This window comes from Misgurnus anguillicaudatus, chromosome 4 (genome assembly GCF_027580225.2).
Source record: "Misgurnus anguillicaudatus chromosome 4, ASM2758022v2, whole genome shotgun sequence".
Lineage (NCBI taxonomy): Eukaryota > Metazoa > Chordata > Actinopteri > Cypriniformes > Cobitidae > Misgurnus > Misgurnus anguillicaudatus.
This window is the reverse complement of record NC_073340.2, coordinates 35,102,090-35,123,085: the sequence shown is the minus strand read 5'-3', so window position 1 is coordinate 35,123,085 and position 20,996 is coordinate 35,102,090. Positions and strand designations below refer to the sequence as shown.

The window sequence follows — 20,996 nt, the reverse complement described above, 5'->3', positions numbered from 1 at the left end:
TTGTTTTAGAAGGGATCCATTTATGAAGCCATTTTATTATTATTATTATTATTATCATTTACGGATATATACGTTGCCTTTCGCTTTGTAATGTCTGTTCAAAAAAGTATTTCGGAGTTCATATGTTATATATGAGACTTGTATATGAAGTTGAATCACTTAAAATTGAATGTAAGTACTTCTTGTTAGTGTTCAATGTTTTATGCACGTGTACTGTGAGTTATAGCATAATATGAAGTTGTATTTTTGCACTTAATAAGTTTTAAATGAAGTTGCAATGTTTGTTTGTATCGATATAGCATGCTAGTCTTCTGAGGTAAATGAGATCAGTTTTTCCTCTCATATTATTGTCTTCTTTCATTTTCTAAGGATAACGTGAAGAACATCATTTAGGAATCTTGCTTTTAATGGTTTTTTAACATCTCATGAAGACTTTGGTTTATTTTTTTATGAAATAATATGTTCAAGAAGCTTTATGTAAAACTATGATATATTGTATTTCACTTGAAATGTATTGGGGTTATTTTGTACTTCCAATAAATAGTTTTAAATGTTTACAGAATGTTATTTGGTCAATAAAGCAAGCAATTTATGCAATCTTGTGTATGCCTATTTTCTTATTCAACCCTCTCTGAATAAGTAATATGTAATGTTTCTTAACGGCTTATCATTATTAATAATAATTTAATAGATCTGTGCCTTAATACCAATAGGGTTAATGTTATAAAAAAAAGAATAAGTAATTAGTTATGAAAAAAATAGGTAGACCTTACCTAATTTTTTTTAGTTTATCATATTAATTAAATGTAGGTACTCTTTAATCAAATATATAGGATATAATTTACTCAAACAAAGTGAGTGCAAATTGTTACAACAATTTTTTTGAGTAAATTCTATAGGTTGTTTTTTACAGTGTATGTAAACTAAAATATGCACGTTTTGGGAGACCCCATTCCTCAATTAAATTGAGTTCAATCAACTTATTAGGGTTTTCAGTGTTTGTATGAAAGTTGGGTTTAAGTTTAATACAAGTGTTAACTAAATACATTTTTTAATACAGATACAGTATGTTAAAAGTGCATATTAGTTCAAATTCATGGTGTCTCAAAATAGCACAGTGAAGTACACTTAGATAATCTTAAGAAGTACTAAAGATGAACTTTTAGTATATTAAGTACAAAAATAGTGTGCGAAAATAGAGCACTTTAAGTATATTATTAAAGTGTAGTACTTTTTCACCTGGGCCCAAAGTCTACAGACGTTCCTGCTGTCCTCATTCCGCCCTGTAGCAGAACTATACACAGCAAAAGTCCAGTGTTAAATTAACTGGTTAAAAGAGAGTTGATTTCAACACTTTTTCAGAGTTTATATAACTCCACACTTCTTTTGACTCATAAATGCTTTAAAATAGTCATATTATGAGATTTTTTTAAAAGGTGTAAAATAAGTCTTTGTTGTCCCCAGTGTGCATATGTGAAGTTTTAGCTGAAAATACCCCACAGATAATTTATTATAATATGTTAAAATTGACACTTTGTACAAAGCAAAATCACTAGTGTTAAATGTACACAGCAGTGTACATTTAACACTCGTGATTTTGCTCTGATAGGTGCCAGCAAAGATGTGCCTTTGGACACAAGCCTCTGCTAAATGCCTCCGAGAATCCCTCACTTTCCCGCACCTGCTCCTAGTCTTCCATTACCCTCATCAGCTTCACCATTTAGTTTTCCTGTTTTGACCTATAGTTGCCCACCATCTGTAAATGTTGTCTTAAGGACTCTATAGAGGCTACATGTGAGCAATTATGGATGTGACATTTGCAGTCGAAACTTAAAATTAGCCTGGGTGCCAGCCGATCTTACCCCCGCCCACAAGATTTTGAAAACGGGAATATCGGTCTGGGGTTTCTGCGTTGAGGAGCTACTATGCTTGGACAAATGCTGGTCGAACCAATCAAATTGTCAGCGCGGGCTTTAAACGATGATGGACAGATAATCAATAGTAACGTAATCAACCACGTCACCAAAGAGCGCGTGTGTTGAATGGGTGCCGCTGTAGAGTTCAACTGTGTGGATTCTGACATTGAGTCTGTTCTAAAAGATATCGACAGAGCATTGATTTTAAAAGAGGAACAGAGAAACGCGAGCAGGGCATTTGTTGATGTTTTTGCCGTCCTTCCTATTAGACGGTGGGCCGAGGCTCCGTATCTGCTTTACTTTTCGAAATGGATGATCCCCATGGAGGGACAACCTGAATTTGTAAAGTTTGGACGGTTGTTTTATTCTCAACGATATGAAAAGTGTTGCCACTCGCATTTATTGCACATTTCCCCCCGAAATGATAAAATGTCCCCGTAAATATGCAGGCAAACGCGGTTGCCTACTATATCAGTCGAACCAATAGAGCGGCAAGATACTGACATAGGATTATTATTAACCAATCAGATGTATGTTAGTAGAACAGCTGTTACGGATTCATACACGAGCTGCAGCGGAATTGACCATCGCCAAGGACATTCTTTGTGTGATTGTAAGTATCCATTTGATTTAATTGATATCTATTTAAAATGTTTGTTCTATACACTGGTTTGTTCAAACGTATGTATGCGTCTCGTAAGTGTCGTTTTACGTAGGCGTAGACTAACGTTAACCATTCCGTACAACAACGATGTTCAATGCAGATTAACTTTTACCGCCGATCGGTCATACACAAAATATGTATATGTGTCGTCTTCATTTCTCTTACATCTCCGTTTAAGAGAGACACACCCCAACCGGTTGTTCTAGTAATATTTCATAAAGTTCGCGCCCACTGCGCTTGAAAATGACCGGTGGGCAAGCCACACTTCGACAGCTGCTTGGGTGTAGACATGTAGAGCAGCGAAAATTTACATTTCGATATAATTTATGCTTTTCACAGTATTATAGATTTTATAAGCTGCAATGTTCACTCCCTCTGTTTCTTCCACAGTTTTTTTGAAAAGTAAATTTAGCTTTGACAGTCAAAGTTCACGTTGTTAACAGTATTTGCATATGTTAGTTAATGTTCTCGTGTTTTTGTGTGGTGAGGTACAGGGTATAATCTCGATAGCACCCTTACGAACATTAACCATGGTTTTATTGTGGTAAAAGTGTAGTAACCAATGTATTTTGTTGTATTGATTACTATCAGCAAAACTATGGTTTTACTACACTAACCACGATTTAACTATGGTTTTTAAAAACCATAGTTGTCAAAACAATAGTTATTTTGTGGTTACCATGGTTTTACTACAGTTACCATTTTTTAACTGTAGAAAAACAATGGTTAATTTTTGTAAGGGCAGGTGAAGTGATACCTTGTTTTATACTGTTAATTTTATTTTAACCTCTTTACTGCTGTTTTTCTGAACCTTATACTTCTTATGTTTGCAGATAATGCAAGGTGTGGGGCCTGCTTGGATGTGTAAAGAGTAAAGACCATGGGCTTAAGACCTTAGAGCCTGTGTTTTTACTGGCGTTGCCTCTGCATCCTCTGCCTCTACCACTAAAAAAGTGCAAAACAATAGGTTTAGGTTCTGCACATCACTGATTGAAGAAAAATAATTTGTAACTTTCAGCAGTGAAAAACTCATGCTACATATATTGGTTCCACCTGTTCCCTTAACATGGGTAATAAACCAATTTCACATCGTTTAGGGGTCTCATTTATAAAACTGTGCGTATGATCCTTACTAAAAGTCTACGTACGCACAAAAGCCAAGGATGGCATAAACCAAAAAAAAAATTAAGACTTATAAAACAAAGCACTGTTCCCTTTATAAATCACAGATCACCTGCAAGTGTTCATACATGAATCATCCTCAGGTCCCACCCTGCAAGCCCATCTCCCATTAAGTTTTTTTTTATAGATCACAACCTTTGTGTGGGAACTGGTGTATGCACATTTCCAGCCCCGTTTTGTGCGTACGCCAGTTCCCACACAAAGGTTGTGATCTATACAAAACCAAACTTAATGGGAGAATGGGCTTGCAGGGTGGGACCTGAGAATGATTCATCTATGAACACTTGCAGGTGATCTGTGATTTATAAAGGGAACAGTGCTTTGTTTTGTCATGATATTTTTTGGCGTATTCCATTTTTGGCTTTTGTGCGTACGTAGACTTTTAGTAAGGATTTATAAATGAGACCCCAGGTGTCTGGTCTTGTTGATAATAACGATGCCATAATTGAAAAGGTAAATTTTGTAGGTTGTTTTTATTATATTACTGTTAATACACTGCATCTACATTTGTACTACTCTTTTACTTTTACTACACTGCACATGTGTATGTATATACACTGTATGGGGCGGTTTCCCGGACCAGGATTAGCTTAATCTAGGACTAGGCCTTAGTTTAATTAGAAAATATAACTAGTTTTAACAAACATGTCTTACTAAAAACATTACCAGTGTGCATTTTGAGGTAAAACTGATGTATTTTAAGATATGTCAGTGCAAGTTGTTTTCAGTTTGGAGAGCTCTTAAAAGTGTTTAAGTCTAGGACTAGTCTAATCCCTGTCCGGGAAACCGCCCCTATATGTTGCCATCCCCCAGAGATTTTCTATGTAACTGTTATAATAATCTTAAACCATTTGTCTTTGATGCATTTTTGCTCTGCTATTTAAAGGCTACTGCTTAAACATTGCATATTTAATTTATACTACTGTAAATCATGCTACTTTCTTCACTGCATGTCTATACAATATACTACCAACCTTCCTTTGCAGTTTCTTCAATAAAAACTTCCTCTCTTCTCCTTTGTGTGCTTTTTATCTTTGTGATATTTGTGAAATAGCTGAAGCACTGCCTGTGGTAGCTAGTGTTAGCTAGTTTGACTAACTTGTTTGTCGGTTCCTGGCTTTGTAACTTATATGCCTGTATTCTTGTATAATGCTTTCTCTGCATTCAAGGTCTTTCCACAGAAACACTGATTAAATCAATTTCTGCCAACTTGTGCCTGTGAAGGGAATGGTGGGTCCCCTACACTCAAATACATGTATGCAGCACTTCATTTTTTGACATTTCTTTTCCAGTAAACATGATAAAGCAGGGAAAATAATTGTCTGTCTTGCTTTATGACGTTGTGTTTCCAAACGATAACAGATATCAGAACGGTGTAAAAAAAATAGAATGGTGTATTTATTAAAGATTACAAAAAAAATGACAGGACATGACAAAGATGGTTACATAAAATAAAAACAGTAAGAATGGGCAACATTACCTCTACATTCACATTTTGTGTCAAACTGAATATTAAAACTGCATTAGTGGCTAAAATTAGTTAACAAGTTCAATCTTTCCTGCGAAATTCGCCAGTGTGTTGACACGCGTCATCAACACCGACAATTTTCCACGCACGCTATTGGACGAAGGCAACAAATACGTCATGAACTTCAGACCCCAAACGTAGCTGCTTGCTCTATTCGCCGGGAAAATAACCTGGAGAAAGTTACCGATATTATAGTAATGTGCAAGGTATGTAAGTGGCAACAATTTTTATTTGCTTTGTTGAAAAGCATAGCGGTTACATTAAAAAAACTGGGTTATCCATCACCAGAGATCGTCTGATAACACGAAATCTCCCCTCGGCCCACCGTCTATATTCGGCAAAAGTTGGTCGCAACTGAAATGGGCAACCTTATCATGGCGATGCAACTCTGCGTGCACGACGAGATGGATATAATTAGCGGTCGTTGCCAGCTTCTTTTCGGAAGCCCGGAATCGTGGTTGCTGAATAAGTGGAGGGACATGCTAGGCTCCAATATTTTCAAGCCAACGTAATGGGTATCGTCGTGGATGAAGTTCACCTAACGTACAAATGGTAAGAGATAGTCTTACTCTATGACTTAGTAAATACTTCATGTTGTGATATAAACGAAATGTTGTAAACATAGTAGGTGTTGATGTACATTCGCTAACTCAGTATAATCACAATGTTAGTGTCATTGTAGCGAAATAACTAGCAGTTTGGGCAGGCTGCAAAGACGTAATTTCAACATACGTCACACACTATGTTGCTCTGATTGGTCGTAGGTCTATCCAATTGAGATCAGAGGCATTTTTCGGTTGAGACACGCCTCATAATTATAGCTCAATGGAGCGGTATCAGACTCAAATTCTGACTAGAATTGAGTATGACAACGTCAGGCTAACTTAAAATATGAATTCACAGAGAATGCAGTTACTACCAATGTATTGAACCAGCTGTGTATACAGTGGCAAGAAAAAGTATGTGAACCCCTAGGAATAAACAATAAATAAAGGTTTTCTACAGTGATTTGCCATAAAATGTGGTCTGATCCTCATCTAGATCACAACAATAGATAAACACAATGTGTATAAGCTGACAACACACAAATAATTAACTAGTTTTTTTGTTTGTTTGTTTTTTTGAAAACAACCATTAAACATTCATAGTGCTGGATGAAGATGTTAATGAACCCTTAGACTAATTACTTTAATGAAAGCTAATTTGTTTCAGAAATAAAATGAGTTTAAAACAAAAATGGCACCGCTTACCAACAACAAAACATCATCCCGACGGTGAAGTATGGTGGAGGGAACATCGTGATTTGGGCATGCTTTGTTCCCTCAGGGCCTGGACCACTTGCCTTCATCGAGGGGAAAATGAGTTCCCAAGTTTAACAAAATATCCTAAATTTAAGATAAACAAAATGCATCATTTGGAGTGGCCTTGTCATAGAGTTGACCTTATAAGAGCGCTTCATACCAGACATCCTTCAAATCTGTCTCAGTTGAAGCGGTTTTGTAAAGCGGAATGGGTCAAAAATTCCTTCTGAACGATGTGCAGGTCTGATTCAGAACTACTAAAAGCGCTTGCTTGAAGTAATTGCTACCAAAGAACAGATGTCAGGAAAATATCTGTCTATTTATGAGTTATCTATTTCAGATGAGGGAAACATGATAACACAATGGGTGTGAAAATAAAAAACAAAAGTTTTTGGGAGACAACATAGCCTACTTTGTATGAATTCTGAGAATTTAAACCAGATGCAATAATACCCACCTGGATACACTTAAACATTTTAGCATGCATCTTCATTACAAAAGATTTATATAAGATCAAAAGAAACATTTCAGTAAAGTCAGCCTAAACTTTTGAACTTGAACATAAATGAAAACTCCTGTACTTCACTATAACCACCAGTAGGACACTGGATGTGAATCTGATTTTTATCTGTGAATGGAGAACTGAAGGACTTTAGTTGTCATGCTCTAATTTTAGCTCATTACATGCTGCTTGAATCTCTTACTGCTGCTGGGAGTTTCCATCTAAACACGGCAACAACATTCAGTATTGGGCAGCATTACGTAGTTTGACCCTTCCCTCATTATTAAAGTGAAAGTAACGTAGTGTTTTAAAAGTTTTTGCGTATCTCAGAAGCGTCCTGTGATCTTAAACCTCTATCCAGTGAAGACAAATAAACAGTAGGTGAACACTACATTTTATACAAACTTCATGACTACCTTACAAAGTTTTGCTGAATATGTATATGTATATATTTGCATCTTTGTGTTTATAGGCTAACAAAATCATGAATCTGTATTACGATGATGATTGTTTAGTAGCCTAATACAGTTTTGTATTATTATTGTGATGCTGCTGAATCGCGTTCACGGGTTTTCATCTTAACATTACTGTGATCGATTTCTCAAACAACATACTTGCACGTTTAAGTAAAGCGCTGTTATCTAGCAGTGTTTAAGTGATGATGGTTGGGTTAATGCGTCGATTTTGAGGGAGCAATAATTTCGACCAAACAGTTAATGTAATATATATAACCACTGATGTACGTATGTGACTTGTGTTTTTACTTATTACTTTTTTATTTAACATTTATTTACTCGTGAATCATTTAAATGAGATTCAAATCTTTTATAACCGCGTTCTGTAAAAGTAATGCAGTCTGTGGTACACAAACGGTTAACAAATCTTGTTATCTGCAACGAGTCCCGCCTCTGTATCTCAAGTCGCTTAATGATTGGCTTTTCCTTTTTTAAGTCCCGCCTCTCTAACTCACATCGCTTGATGATTGGCTTATGATGTCTTTACTATCTATCTGAAGCAGTTTCGCCACCTTGCACAGGTTTTGCGCCTTTCACTTTCAGACCCCTTTGGCGACTGTTTTACAAAACTTGGCATTGCGACAAACTAGCGACTTTTGGATGAGGCGTAGCTTGAGATGTGTATGCATTTCGTGTGCCCTTACTGTCCCGCGAGCGCGAGGTCTGCCTTTCCCCGGGGATGCACGCATGATCTCTCTCTGCGGTGAGCTGCGCAGGAGCAGCACACATGAGACTGTATGGAGCTGACGCATGAATGAGCTGTTTACCTTAATCATTTACCTGGATAATGTTTGATCCTCTGTTTTGAATATGGACTATTTGGAGGAATAAACATGATGGTGGTGATGAAGAAAACTTTCTTATATCAACAGTTTTATGCACAAAATACGTGTGAAATATTGATAATAGGGTCAGTGTTTTCTCCCAATACATGACAATCTTATATTATGAGTTGCAAATCTAAACAGAGTAGACTTGTTTACGGTATATGTAGATTAGTGCACACTGAGCTGTCTATATGTAGTTAGGTCCCTTGGAACTAAGCTCTAAACCCCACAGGATGTCGGCTATTTTGAATTTTTGCTGTGATTTCTATGCAAAATTGGCCATTTCCAGGCTTGGTACTTTAACGAACTCCTCCTAGAGATTTAATCAGATCATCATATTTGGTCAGTCTCATCTAAAGGCCTTTGTGATGTTAAATTGCAGAGATCAATGCCAATATTCAACTACAATCATAGCGCCACCTAGAGGCAGCAGAAAATGCCATGTTTTACACTGTGATTTACCGCACATTGAGATTTAATCAGATTGTCATCATATTTGGTCAGACTGATCTTAAGTCCTCTGTGAAGATAAATTGAGAAGATCTTGACTTTTCGTTGAAGGGCGTGTCCGTGGCGGCCTGGCAAAATGTGAAGTTTCGCTATGGAAGCTGTTGTAATTCAGGCATACAAAGTCTCACCTACCCCAGACTTCACATGTTTGATAAGGGTCCTGGCCTGGACACATCAACATAGCCAAATACAGATATAGAGGCTGTTTACACTTGGCATTAACATGTGTTTTTATCGATCGGATCACAAGTGGGCGACGTTAATGCCAGGTGTAAACGGTGTTCAAAACGTTTTGAGCTCGTCCACTTTTGACCACTTTCAACCACATCCAGAGGTAGTCGAAACCACTTTCGATCGGATCGCTTGGAGTTGCGGAACGCATATGTGGTTGAATGCGTTCGAACAGCCACACGTGACCGCCTTCTCTCCGCCCATTTATCTAATCTGAGGTATTAAACACAAGTTTTATGTCTTTTCTGACTTCTGGCGTGAACAGACGGTGAACAGTGCTATTTTTAGCCTTTCATTGATAAAACTAAGCGGCTGATCTCCGTAGTTTCGTTTTGAAAGCGTGTGAAAGTTGCGCGATCCTATTTCATCAATTGCGCTGAAAATTCAAAGAAAGCTCTTACATACTCATGTACAAAACACTGTGCAGCATGTTTACTTGCTAAACAAGCAGTGCACTCCGACATAATATTAGTTTGCGTCCATATAAACTCATAATTACTCCCGCTCGGGTTTGAATGACAGCAGAAAGACTCGCCCACCGTCTCACAGACCACCCCCTCATAGTATTCAGCACAGAAGCGGTCGAAAGTGGACAAAAGAGACGGATTTAAATACCAGGTGTAAACGTAATGTGTCTCTCTCGTCCACTTGTGATCCGATCGATAAAAACACATCTTAATACCAAGTATTAAGTACCAGTAACAGCCCCATAGTCATAGCGCCACCCAGAGGCAGCAGGAAATATGATGTTTTATGCTGTGAATCACTGCTCTTAGAGATTTAACCATATCAACATCATATTTGGTCACTCTAATCTTAAGGCCTCTTGTGTTGATAAATGGTGAAAATCTTGACTTTTCATTAAGAGCGTGTCTATGGTGGCATGACAAATTATGGTGAAATGAATCACATTTTTTTTGAGGGCCTAAACATGCTTGAAAAGTCTTAAAAACTTTGCACACGTGTCAAATGTGGTGAACATTTTCTTTGATATAGGCTTCAGAAATGGGGGTGTAAAATGGCTTTATAGCGCCACCTAAAAAAATTCATGAGAGCAGCCCCCGCTATGTTTAATATACAGGTACGAAATGCAGTAGGATCATCTATCACCCCAAGACCTATAAAAAAGTCTCTTGGAGCCAAGCTCTAAACCCCACAGGAAGTCGGCCATTTTGAATTTTCTCTGCAATTTGGGTGCAAATTTTGTCATTTCCAGCAGAGCCGGCGCCAGACCATAATTGACAGGGGGGCACGCGGCTTCTAACGGGGGGGGGCACGCAATTAGCAACAATAACTTGCAAAAACAAGGCATTAAAACAACAAACACTGCAAGCACACACTTATACAACTGTTACACATTGTCAGCTCATTTTCCGTATAAAGTGCAGAAGATCACAAACTATGCGCAAAATTTAAACTGTTTTGAACTTTGTCCACTGCGCTCGTGCTTTGCTCGACACAAAAACAAACCACCCTCGTGTGGCGCAAGCCATTGAAATGAATGGGTTTCATAGCGCAGCCCAGCGCACACCGCGTCCTAAAAGCCGTTATGAAAGCCGCTTTACCATAATCACGTCGCAATGCTGTTAACGGTCTATAGCCACACTTCACATTTAAGCTTACGTAAATTAAAACAACGCTAACTTACCTTTAAAAAAAGCTGAAGCCGGCGTGTACGAACATTAAACTTCCTTAAAACAGTGTCCTTTAGATTTGAAAATTCCACCTCGACCTCTAATCTCCGAGTCAGATGTAGCAGGCGGTGCTGGTTCGTTCTAAATGTTCTAATATCCATATTTTACACGATCCATAAAATGCTGTAAAAAAACACGTTGGTATCAAGTCACAAATATGCTAAAGCCTAATGACGCATGAGACCCGGCAATACAACCAATCAGAGAAACTGGTCTATTTTAATAAACGACATATATGAACTATATTTTCCTCATTTGATTACATTAAAAGTCATGAAACATTCAATGTTTAATTTATTTTAATTATTAATATATATATATATATTTAATTATTTTCGATATATATTAAATTAATCAAAAACTGTGTAAGGGCACAACAACCTGTTTGGGGGGGCACGGCCTGTGAATGCCCCCCCTTGACGCCGGCCCTGATTTCCAAGCTTCATACTTTAGTGAACTCCTCCTACAGATTTCATTAGATTTAAACCATATTTGGTAGGTGTCATCTTAAGGCCTTTGCGATGCTAAATTGCGGAGATCTTGACTTTTCGTTGGAAGGTGTGTTCATGGCGGCCTGCAGGATTGAAAGACCAGCTGACCCACCAGCTTAAACCAGCTACTGCCACCTTAAACCATCTAAAACCAACTACCAGCTTATGGATTTTTTCAGTAGGGAATTTTACACAGTTTTATTTAGGTCCCCACCAGTGTCCAAATCAAACTTATGCCCTTGTGATTAAGTGATGTTCTTATCTGTGTTTAATGTCACTGAATGTGATTGACAGCTGATTTAATCAAATAATGTAAAAATAAATACAACACAAACATAAAATAAGTTGTTTCTCATTTTTATTACCAGAATAGGGAAAAATACATGTTCGGATTATTGTAATGTTATATGTATGACTAAACATTTTAAATTAATTAATTTGAATTGTTTCTAAATTGATATAATGTCTTTATAACAGGAGCTGGATGATGGGTGGTGTTAATGTTGTACTGGTGTTGCTGGTCTGGACCTTCACTGCTGTCTCTGAAGCCAATATTGGTAATGAAATGATTATAATAATAATGATTATAATGATTTTATCATCCAGTTCTTCTTTAATCACTTTTTTACTGGTGAAGTTTATGAAGTTTGTTGGTTTTTTAACAGCTTGTGATCCAGAAATCACTTCAGTCCTGTAACAAATAAACTCTGTAATTTCCTTTGGCCGTGCAGATTTCCTTCCTGTTAACTCTCATGATCTCAGAAAGACTCAAATGTGTGTAATGTTGTTCAGTTTGAAGTCATTCATTTTTACATGCACTCTTAAAAAGGCTGGGCTATTTTTAACCCATAATGGGTTAATATTGGACAGAAATACGGTTGCATGAAATTCCAGGAATTTTCAAGGCTGGAAACTTTCCATGGGAATTAATGGGAATAAATTGGAAATTTGAAAATTGCAGAGTTACCTATAACAGGGAACTTAAATGTAGTTTAAAACATCTTGCAGCATAATTTTGTTTAAAACAAGAAGATTTAATGCAATTTTCAGCTGAATTTACCAAGCCCATTTCTCAGACATAAGGCACAATGCTTACTGAGGCCACACCCCCTGCGTGTAGTTGCATTCTTCCATAACATGCACAGATCATTTCTTGAAACCTGCACACAAAATAATGTCAAAAAGTCCATCTTTGCATGTATTCACAGAAATTACTTACATATGCTTAAAAATTCTATGTGCTGTGTGTAAACTATAGGGGTGGTTTCCTAGACAGGGATTAGACTAGTCCTATACTAAAATAAATGTAAGAGCTGTCCAAACTGAAAACAACTTGCACTGACATATCCTAAAATACATCAGTGCCCTTTGTTTTGCCTCAAAATACACACGTAAAGTTTTTAATAGGGTATTTTTTTAAACTAGTTATATTTAATACTTAAAGGTCTGCATGCTAAAAACAAACAGTGCTAAATAGCACTAAAAGTGGTTCCCTGGCTCGTCACTGTAGGATAACCATTTTGAGTGCCGTATAGCACCTGTGTAGAACCCTATTGTGCTATATAGAACCATATCTGGTGCTATAGTGGTCACCCCTGTATGGCTCTTTATAGGAGCTCTATAGCACTAAAAATGGTTCCCCTATGTCACGAGCTTTAAGTGCTATTTAGCACCATTTTTTAAGAGTGTAGTCTTGGCTTTTAATAATCCCTGTCCAAGAAACCACCCCATAGTGTGCAACAACATTTATACCATTGTAAAAAACAAACACACTGACTGAGAAAACATTTAGGTGAGATAATTTTAAAAAGTTGTGTCTAAAAATGATGCTCCACATAATCACTTCCCCTCAGTGGCTACGCCAGGGAGGAGCTAGGTGGTGCTGTAGCTCCGGCTATAATATCCATAGCACCCGCCCAGCACCCCCCAAGAAATGTCTGTAATTTTTTATATTTATATTTTAATGTCATGTTTGAATAGTGTTTTCATATTGTTAAAAAATGGAGTTAAATAATAATTTAAAAACATATGTTTAGCTAAAATATCATGACGCCCAAACATGTGATCTTCATTGGCCAATGGTTGCAGCGCTCGGTGAACTTTTGACCTTAACGCACGGCAGTTTGTTTTTGAAAGCGAGTTTAGAAATTTAGCCGAGTAAAATACACCAAAGTGGATACACCAAAAACTACCCGAGGAACAGCAGTGGACACACTAGGACCAGTAATCTGGCACTTTTGGCTATAAATACGGAGAGAACGAGGACCCTTGACTGCGTCAACATCAGTGATGATGCTGTTTTGATGTGAAGACGTCTATGATAAGTGCTTGATTTTCCCCTCTGTTGGCTATTACAAATTGAATTAATTTGGTGTTTAAAGAATAAATCTTGGCTATGCATTGTTACATCTATAGGGTGCCCATACGTGTCGTACTTCCCGGACGCGTCCTGTCCAGGATTTCGGTGCGTCTTTCAAAGTCGTATTTGTTGACCACATACGCCATTCAGTTAAAAACATAAGATATACAATCGTAGTTTAATTCTTACCTTAAAATGTAACGGTTGCTTTTCTGTAATAATAATAATAATCATCTATGTATGACGTATGCGGCAGACAAATACGACTTCCAGAAGATGCACCCGAAATCCTGGATAGGACGCGTCCGGGTCCGGTAAGAATGACACATATGGTCACCCTATGATGCTCCAACAATAGAAACAATGCTGATTCATCACTAGTGTTGGTAACTGGCTGTGTGATCTGAGCCGAAGCGTGCACAGTGTCTGTTGCTGCGTTTGCTGCTCCGTTGTATTCAGGGCTAGACTGTGACAGAACTGTGAAATATTATTTTCAGAGGTTTACATTGGCAGGCTTATGTATGTTGTTTCTATAGCCCTTGTGTTAAATACTTTTACATAGTCGTGGAACAAGTATAGGCTAGTTAATGCGGGTGTGTACGCGTGTATAAAGGGTGGTCCGATGCGACCTCCTTAATGAAACGCCCCAAAATGTAAAGCACCTTCTCTTAAGTGTTGAGCATCCCCATAGCACCTGCATCAGAAAATCTCTGGAGCCGCCACTGCTTCCCCTGAAATTAAAAAACCCTCCCTATATTACTTAAGGGGTGGATTCACCTCCATTTTCCAGGCATTGAAAGAAGCTGCATTTTAACAGTTTAACTAGCAAATACCAAAATGTGTACAGCTAGCTACCCAGTATATCAGATATCTAAATGTAATCTAGCACTATTATAATAACTATAATAATGTTTATCATGCTTTTGTGTTTGCTCAATGAAATAATAAATTAAAGTTGCAATTAAATCATTAAAGACGTCACTTTTAAAATTTGTATTACCTTGCATGCATGTCTGCTTATGACCAAACAAAATGTTTATTTATGTTTTATATAATACAGTTTATAAACATTTCTCTAAATTCCCATAAAGTTTTCAAAATTCCCCAGATTAAGTTCCCATAGAAAAGTTTCCTTAAATTTACTGGAAATTTTATGCCCCTTTGCAACGCATACTGGGTTAAAAATGACCCAATGTTATGAAACCATGGCATTGGGTCAGTTTTAACCCAGCGGTGTGTTCTGTCCAATATTTTCCCAACATTTTACCCAGCCATTCTTTTGTTGACAAATGATGATGAAGTGATGCATTTTTTATTTATTAATTTTAAAGTGACAGTGATGATGTTTATTGATGTGATAATATTTGCTTATAGTGTATTACACTACATAACATTGTAAACTGTCACAGATTTATGTTTAAATGAAGAAAACCTAATTGAGTATAATCTGTAATCTTTTTTCATTTATTTTATTTATTCTGATACAAATGATAATTTTTGTTTAGTTGCTGTTTACATTAGGTTTAATATCATCTGTTCTTTTACAGATATCAAAATTAAGTGTGAAAATGTGACTGCACATGTAGGAGATAAAATAACTATCAACTGCACAGTCACTTATCCAAACCATACATGCAGCACGGTAATGTACAAGTTTATTAATATGACAGCAGCAGCTGAACAAATCTTTAGAAAGGAGTGCAGAAATGATTTGAAATGCAGAAAGCTGCGCAGATTTTCATGTCCTTACACTGAAAATAAAGCCATGACAACAAAACTCCAATTCTTCTTGCAAGCCAACTGTGGAGCAGAGACAAAAGAATTCAGTGTGAGCACAACAGGTACAGTTTAACTTCTTTAACATTGTTTGTAATGAAATTAACTTCCATTATGAATATATTAACAGTGATATTAAAATCTGTTTACCGAAGCTGTTAAAGATGACACAGGTCACTGATGATTGAATTCAGATTGACATCTGTGTTCATTACAGCAAATACTAATAAACTCTGAAATTCATATGAAATATGTATTAACTCTCATACAATAATGTTGTAACAGTATGTAAACATTGTTTATGTTATATATTAAACAGTTTATTTTGAATCTATTAACCAAGGTTTTAAAATCTTTGAGCAGGTGCATCAGACAGATTAACAGGTGAAGGGTTTGGTGAATCTGCAAAGGAAACTTTTGGCCTAACAGGTATTAACTTATTCAAATAATTATTGATCATTGATTACTTAACTCACTGTAACCCATTAAAATGACAACAGATATTAGCTTTAAGGTCTTGTTTACCATATTCATTATAGTTATTGACTTATTCATTATTTATAAGGAGTAATTGACGACTAGCCGTTCAATTATTTTAAAATAATGCACAACCAAGATGGTAATGCGGCACGACGTGAAGAGTTATAGCGAAAACAGTTTCTAAATAGTGACATTGTATGTATTTTTAGTTTGATATACTATTAATACGCAAGATATTAGTGTTAGAGTATGCAGTATATTGTGATGATCTTACTTGCTATAAAACACTGAAGTAGTTTTATCATAATTTTGTTTAAATTCACCAATAAATCATTTTCTAATTTATTTCAATTCAATTTTACAGCCGCCATCATTTCTGTCATGTGTTTGATCATCATTATCATGGGATTAATTTACAAGAAGAAGCTCAACTTCATCAACACTGGATTTCAGAAGAATTATAATATGGATGTGCATGAAAAAATCCTCAGTAAATGTTCAGATAGAGAAACAGTGTAACTACAGCATCACATTAATATGTAATATATTCATGTTTTAACTAAAAAAACAGCATATATGCAGGAGATAAAATCATTTGTGTGTACATACAAGATCAAATTTACTGACTGTTGAAGACTGCGGTTGTAAGCTTCACTGTGTATTTATCACATTAATATGTAATATATTCATGTTTTATCTAAAGATCATGATGGATTGTGAGTCTGTAAAGTTACAAGCCACATCAAATCTGCTGTTCACAAAAATAAAGATAAAACCATTTACATACCAGATCAAATCTACTGACTGTTAAAGACTATGGTTGTAAAATCTGTGAAGTATTATTATTATTGATCTGTTTGATCAGTGTAAATACATCTTAAATGTAAATTTCCTTATAGTTTTCTATGCATATTAAGGAGAAACTCTTGGTCTGCATTGATAGATCTGTAGAAACATAAATTTGTGTTTCATTTTATCTATTACATTATTTCATTTAACATTAATTCAATTATATCATGCATTTATCATTTTATCATTTACTTTTTTATTATTTTTATATTATATTTATTTTATTCTATCTAGTTATTCTACATATATTTGTTATCCCTCCTTTTATGTTTGGGATCAAATTGACCCCAAAGCTTTGACATCTCTGAAAAATATGCTAATTGTATTTTTAAACCTTTAAATCTACTTTTTGACTTTTCCTTGATACTTTTTGATTTGAAGTTAATTTAGTCACTTTGGATAAAAGTGCCTGTCAAGTATATAAATGTACAAACAGTACACCCAGTGTTTCTGTAAAAATGATCTAATTAGTATTTTTTACTATTAATATGTGAAAAAGTGGTAAAACTGTTATCCCTTAAAATGGAGAAATGTTATATATTATTTTTATTTCTACTTTTTTTACTAAATAAACACTACACTTATGTGCTACAAAAGATATGTTTTTATAGAAATGATGTATGTATACAAAAAAGTTTTTCCTACAATTTTATTTTAAATTAAAAGTTATTTAGTATATATTAAACTATTTGGGGTCAATAAAGAATAGTGTTGGTAAAATTGTAACAGGAGGGTTAATATATTTTAAATCTTATGTTGGCCCTAAATTTTTTTTATATGTAATGTAGTCAGACGAAGTCAATCAGACCATTGACAAAAAAAATTGAATAAAGCATCTTTATACCGTATTTACATCACTTTTGCTGTATCTTTATCTTTGTATCTGCCTCGTGGTTGATTTAAAGTATTAACTTACAACAGAGTTGATATTTGAGGACAGATTTGGTAATTTTCTTAATTTCTTGACAGGGAGAGAGATCTACTGAAACCTAAACTAAAACGACGTTTGTTTAATTATAACACGTTTAATTTGGTGCATGGTTAATTATATAAATGTCTGTTTTTTAAACTTACTGTGTCTTCAAGCTATTTTTAACATCAAAACTTTTAATTTTCCGTCTGTCGTAGTACACGATGTAGCTACAGAAGAGTCAAGTTTTAAATAGGAAAAATATACAAACTCTTTGGTTATTTTTAAACACGATGCTAAATGGTCTAATCAGATTCAATGGATTGTGCTAAGCTATGCTAAAAGTGCTAGCACCAGACCCGGAGATCAGCTGAATGGATTCCAAAACGGTAAAAATCAAATGTTTAACCCCCTTGGGAGCAGGAGTGCAGATTAATTATAAATAAATTCTAACCTTTGGTACACTTTATCTTGAAATTATAGAAATTTGACGCTTTTAACCATTGCACCATGACCTTTAAAATGACACCAAACATGAAGATGAAACCTTATAGCATCACAACATAGAATCTATACGGTTACAAGTTCAGTTGACCTTCAGTGAATTGGTATTTGGGAAGACAAAGAGGTAGAGTCCTGGTTATCAGCACCAACTAGGGGTTTTATTGCTTTATGTGTATCTCTTCACAAGCAAACCCAATGCTGATCTCTTGAACACATGTCCTACACAATATTTCTGAGGTGGAAGAAAGATACTTAAACAGTGTTTCTAACCTGTAAGTCCACCGTTAGGTTGGGATCAAATATCACCCCCTGATTTTTTTATTTGTCTTTGCACTGTAAAATAGAGTCATCTACCTGTAAGGATGGCGGTTCATTCAACGTAACTGATGTGGTGAACCAATAAGCATGACTTCATGTATAGATAAATAATCAATATAGATTAACTAATTTAAGAACCTTTATCAGTGCTGTTTCAGTACTGTGCAACTTATGGAAACTAGACTGGGGCCTTGTTGAGGTTGCTTAAATAGTTTGATAACAGTCAAGTGAGCTCTTAAAAACAAACCACAACTTGTTTTTGTATTTTAGAAAGAAAAGGAAGGTTAGACATGGTTGAATCATTTTTAAGCATTTAAAAAAAATCTGCGTTATTTGTCTTTGGTACCAGGGGTAACAGCAACAATTTTAAGTGCAGCTGGCACCACACTAGTTCTCAGAGAATCAATGACTATAGTACAGTAGGAAAGAGAGTTTCAAAACATGACTTAACAAGTTGGTATGGGGTCAACAACATATGTGGTAGCTTTCATACTTGAGACAATGTTAAGCAGATGAGCTGAAGCTGGCACATCGGACATATTATTCCTAAATAGGAGTTTGTTTATTGAAAGAAAAAGTTGCTTTGGTTTGTTTTTCTAACTTTTTATCATTTCAAATCAATCCAATCAAATCAAATTTGTGAGAAATAGTCTGACCTTGCAGATACAATTTGTTCCTTATACTCAACCAGACTGTTTTTCCAGGCCTGGAGGTGGACATTAAGGGACTTTAAGTGAGAGATTTTATAAAATACAATTAATTTATCATGAATTCTGTGCAATTAAACCTAAAAAAATAAGACTACTAATCAGAGGGCAAAAAGAAAAGAGAGTTCAGCTTTTTAATTTCCTCTTGGATAAAGCTGTTTTTCAGTCTCATGGTTCAGGCCTGGAGGGAAGTGGGCAGAAGACTAAAGAAGCAGTGTGAAGGGTGAATGGCGTCACCCACTATGTTGATTTGTTTATGGGTTTATTTGTTATATTGTCCAGAAGAGAAGGGAGTGTGGCGCCAATGATTTTTTTCTGCTGTTTTCCGTATGCGCTGCAGGGCTTTGAGGTTGTGGGTGATGCAATTTCCAAACCACACAGTGATGCAGCTGGTGATGATGCCTTCGATGCCCATTAGATTGAGTATTAGGTATTGTCAATATATAATCATATTGTAGCATTTTATTTTACAGTATGTGCACTTACCTTGTACATATAAGGTACATATGTTGTACTTACAGATAAATGTGTGGCACTTACTTTGAGTATCTAAATGGTAATTAAAATGTAAAATGACTGTACTTACCAGTGGTACATACACTCACCTAAAGGATTATTAGGAACACCATACTAATACTGCGTTTGACCCCCTTTCACCTTCAAAACTGCCTTAATTCTACGTGGCATTGTGCTGAAAGCTTTCTTTAGAAATGTTGGCTCATATTGATAGGATAGCATCTTGCAGTTGATGGAGATTTGTGGGATGCACATGCAGGGCACGAATCTCCCGTTCCACCACATCCCAAAGATGCTCTATTGAGTTGAGATCTGGTGACTGTGGAGGCCATTTTAGTACAGTGAACTCATTGTCATGTTCAAGAAACCAATTTGAAATTATTCAAGCTTTGTGACGTGGTGCATTATCCTGCTGGAAGTAGCCATTAGAGGATGAGTACATGGTGGTCATGAATAGACATGATCAGAAACAATGCTCAGATAGGCTATGGCATTTAAATGATGCCCAATTGGCACTAAGGGGCCTAAAGTGTGCCAAGAAAACATCCCCCACACCATTTCACCACCACCAGCAGTCTCCACAGTGGCAACAAGGCATGATGGATCTGTCACAGGTAGGGGTGGACCCAGATGTTAATAAGGTCACGCCCCTTTCTCCACCTCGAGGAGATTCCCAAAGCCACCCCAATGACCAGACACACAAGGTAAGCATAATATTAAAATATACTTTATTTAATTTACTTAAAATAATAAATAGGGGGGGGGAAAGGGGGACTTAAAATAACGGCCTCTTCAGGCTCTCGTCATTTCCACAGGCTGGATTTCCGCAATTCCTTTTCGTGTTGCTCATTTTCTCTCTCTCTTTCTTCACAGACAGCAGCTGGGACACAAGACACAGTTAGTTCAACTTGGCTTTCTCACCTCTTTGCTGCATACAGCCTACGGTAAGTATGAGGTTTGCTCTGTTCGTTTTCTCTGGCGTTCACTTTCTCTCTTTCTCTCTTAATGGGTCAGGTGGGACATGCAGTTTTCCATGTAACGTCGGGGGCGGACCCTCTCGACGAGCGCGTTGGTCACAGAGGGGCGTACACGTCACACCGTCACACCAAGGCCGAGCGCTGCCCTCTCACGTCACCGTAAGGCGATCTTCCACCGGACAGGGGCGCCCCTTTGTAGGGACCTCGGGACGGGCGGGATTTCCTACACCACGTTCTCT

At 36.4% G+C, this 20,996-nt stretch overlaps 2 protein-coding genes across 7 annotated transcripts in view; both read left to right on the top strand.

Annotated features, from left to right (window-relative positions):
• Positions 1–20,996, top strand: part of LOC129421345 (uncharacterized) — a 183,855-nt gene that overhangs the window by 131,696 nt on the left and 31,163 nt on the right. The window lies entirely within an intron of this gene.
• On the top strand, positions 7,302–17,447 carry LOC129421349 (uncharacterized). Of its 3 annotated transcripts, none has more exons than XM_073867197.1 (5): positions 7,302–7,474; positions 11,839–11,918; positions 15,268–15,561; positions 15,860–15,925; positions 16,341–17,447. In XM_073867197.1, the coding sequence occupies exons 2-5, from the start codon at positions 11,846–11,848 to the stop codon at positions 16,493–16,495; spliced, it is 588 nt and encodes a 195-aa protein (XP_073723298.1). In that variant the 5' UTR covers positions 7,302–7,474; positions 11,839–11,845; the 3' UTR covers positions 16,496–17,447. The 3 variants fall into 3 exon arrangements, with proteins under 3 accessions (XP_073723298.1, XP_073723297.1, XP_073723296.1); XM_073867196.1 differs by having other exon boundaries at positions 7,305–7,470; XM_073867195.1 differs by lacking the exon at positions 7,302–7,474 and adding an exon at positions 8,082–8,311.

Bases quoted from the DNA above. Each gene is read 5' to 3' on its own strand.
- LOC129421349 (XM_073867195.1), top strand. From the start codon at position 8,226: ATGTGTATGCATTTCGTGTGCCCTTACTGTCCCGCGAGCGCGAGGTCT. The intron at 8,312-11,838 runs GTGAGCTGCGCA...TCTTTATAACAG, and splicing joins ACGCATGATCTCTCTCTGCG to GAGCTGGATGATGGGTGGTG. The intron at 11,919-15,267 runs GTAATGAAATGA...GTTCTTTTACAG, and splicing joins TGTCTCTGAAGCCAATATTG to ATATCAAAATTAAGTGTGAA.